This window comes from Atta cephalotes, assembly GCF_000143395.1.
Source record: "Atta cephalotes unplaced genomic scaffold scaffold01503, whole genome shotgun sequence".
Taxonomy (NCBI): domain Eukaryota; kingdom Metazoa; phylum Arthropoda; class Insecta; order Hymenoptera; family Formicidae; genus Atta; species Atta cephalotes.
In genome coordinates this window covers 1-2859 of record NW_012131567.1, presented here as the reverse complement: position 1 = coordinate 2859, position 2859 = coordinate 1, and the positions used below count along the sequence as shown (strand labels likewise).

The window sequence follows — 2859 nt, the reverse complement described above, 5'->3', positions numbered from 1 at the left end:
ATATATATATATATATATATATATATATATAGGAATACTTAAAAACAAAGCTATTATTTAATTTACTTTATGCGTACCTGAAGAGAGACCTCGTTTTAAAATGGATCCTCCACTGCGAAGTTTCGAATTCACATTCTCCGGTTTGATGCTCAACACAAACTTATAGAATAGTCCCATGGCGAGAGTCTTGCGGAATTCCGGCGAACCATCTGGCAGCACATGATCGGGTTGCAATTCATTATGCATTGTTTCCAAAGCTGTCTTCAACACTTGCTTATCGAGGATAGATTTACCCATTAGCAGTTGCTCTGTGTTTTTCGCATGTAAAAAGTGCTCGTTGATACCACCAAAGATGATATTAGGCTTCTCCAACAGCTTTTCGTGAAATATTGCGAATATACTGAATTATAATGATTAATAATAACGCAAAATATGAATAATTGGAAGAGATTATTTATTTATTACCTTGCCGGTACCGTCAAGTTTGAAGAGGAAGCCGGCGTTGATGTGAGCATGAGCATTTTGGGCTCTAGGCATGATTTTGTAGGATCTGTATTCATAATCATCAGATAGTGCCGGCAACACCACGCTGTAGATGATCTTATGGTGCATGTCCGTCTGCAAAAAATCCTGCAGCATCATGCTCTTTTTGATTCCCGGTGCCTCGAGGATATGTATTTGTGTACTAGCGGTTTCCAGCATTAAGAACAAATCAGATGGGAATTCATTATGTGCGTGCTTGATCATCAGATTGCCAGCGATGCTACCGATATTACGCACGGGCACGCTGGCGATCAAATCGATGTGATGGGCTAAGTGGTGAAGATACTTGAATCCGGTCTCTGTCGAGTACTTCTCAAAGGTCTCCATCGCCGTGGTGAGAGATACGCCTCCGCCCAGAGTTAAGGAATTATTAGTTTTTTCGACTCGACGCAAATCCGGGATGTCATTTATATCGATGCGAAAATCATTTTTGCCCGTCCGATAGACGCCTGTAAAGTTATATTCTCAATCTTTAGTATATTTTTATGACAAAACTGATTATTTAGTATTTATCATTTGTTGATTTAAATTAACAAAAATTTTGAAATATTTTATTCGATATTTATTTTCACATCAATCGCGAGATAAAGAAAATTCATTTAAATTGGAACAATAAATATGGATATTTTATATGTATTATATAATCTACTGTGTTATTTAATGATACATTTAATATATGAAAAAATGATGTAATAAAACACTCTTTTTTATATAAATAGAACATGTTTCCATTTCTTTCTATTTAAACAAAATTCTCGTTATAAAAAAAAACAGTAATATAGTTCTTTAGACAAAAAATTAATTTCGTTTAAATTAAAAAAAAAATTATAAAAAGGAATGATCAGTAATAAATATGTTACAATACTATATTATAAATGTTATGATACAAACAATTATTTTTTTGGAATCACTCAATACATCTGTAAAAATTATTAATTTGTCATATACATTATATATATACATTATATATATATACATTATATATATTTTATTCTATCTGTCTTTTATTCTATCTATCTTATCTTGATTTATATCGTGAAAATTGAAAAAAAAATTACCATGTGCTGTGTTTCCACCGTTTAATATGTACGTTGCATCTGGTTTCTCTCGAAATATCTCGAATAAATTTTCGATGGAATAAACTTTATAGAATTCCGTATCCGCCAACTTTATATCCAGTGTATTTTTATCTGAGAAATGTCTATCCGTGCAAGTGCCTTTGCATGGCATTCCGTTTTTCGGGCAGGTTTTAATTTTATAGATTTCCTATAAAATGTATTATTGGATTTATAATAATATTTAAACAATATAACAATTTCCCATAATATTAATAAAATAATAACTACAGTTATTACATACATAAAACGGAATTTTGTGTGGAAATAGAATCAAATTTTAGTAAAAAATTCGAAAATATAAAAATAAAATCTTTATTGACATGAAATAAATTTACATGATATCTCTATTAAAACATACCTCAATATCGCGAATGTCTTTCGCTAATTGTGAAGATGCATCACTAGCAAATCCCTTAAACGCATCCAAAATTGGACGATAGCCTGTACATCGACAGATGTTACTACCGAAGGAATTCTCGATTTCCTGCATTGTCAATTTCTTGTCATGTACAAGACTGAAAATTACGATAATAAAATGCATACGTTAATATAATATATAAATTTATTTACATTCTGTTAAATTCTTATCAGGAATTTATGAATTAGAGATTATAATTCAGTCAATTAATAAAACAAAATTAAATTTAAAAAATTGTCTATTTATCAAATTCTAATCACCAGTTTTTAATCTCCAATTCATAAACGGGTTTAACATTTTGAATTTCATATAAAATATAGATTATATTCGCTTCCGCGTATCATTATTTATGTATTAATTTTAATTTATGATTTGCTTATAAATATATTATTTAAATTATATATTTGATGATTTTAACTAATAATTTATTTATTAATTTTTGTTTATTATGTATTATTCAATGAAAGTTTATTGCAACGCCAAAAGTTTCGAGAAAATTGTATATGTCTAAAATTATTATTTTTTAAATATGACAATTTTAATCAACTCGCTTCATTATTTATGCATATATTTTTAAATTACAATTTTTATTTCGATTAATGATTTATTTACTAATTTTTTCACATATTATATCTGTATATCCGAGATTGTAATATTTGATTTTAAAAAATGTGATAATTTCAATTAATTAATTTCTTTATCACACACACACACACACACACACACACACACACACACACACACACACACACACACACACACACATACATACACATACAC

General features: G+C 29.0%; 1 protein-coding gene across 1 annotated transcript; it reads right to left on the bottom strand.

The window, feature by feature from the left end:
• Nucleotides 1-77: 77 nt before the first annotated feature.
• Nucleotides 78-2176, bottom strand: LOC105625429 (indole-3-acetaldehyde oxidase-like; the record flags this gene model as incomplete). Its single annotated transcript, XM_012206758.1, has 4 exons — nt 78-375; nt 466-992; nt 1602-1809; nt 2020-2176. Coding segments are annotated over 4 exons (1190 nt in total), but the record flags the coding sequence as incomplete, so codon positions are not given.
• Nucleotides 2177-2859: the final 683 nt, after the last annotated feature.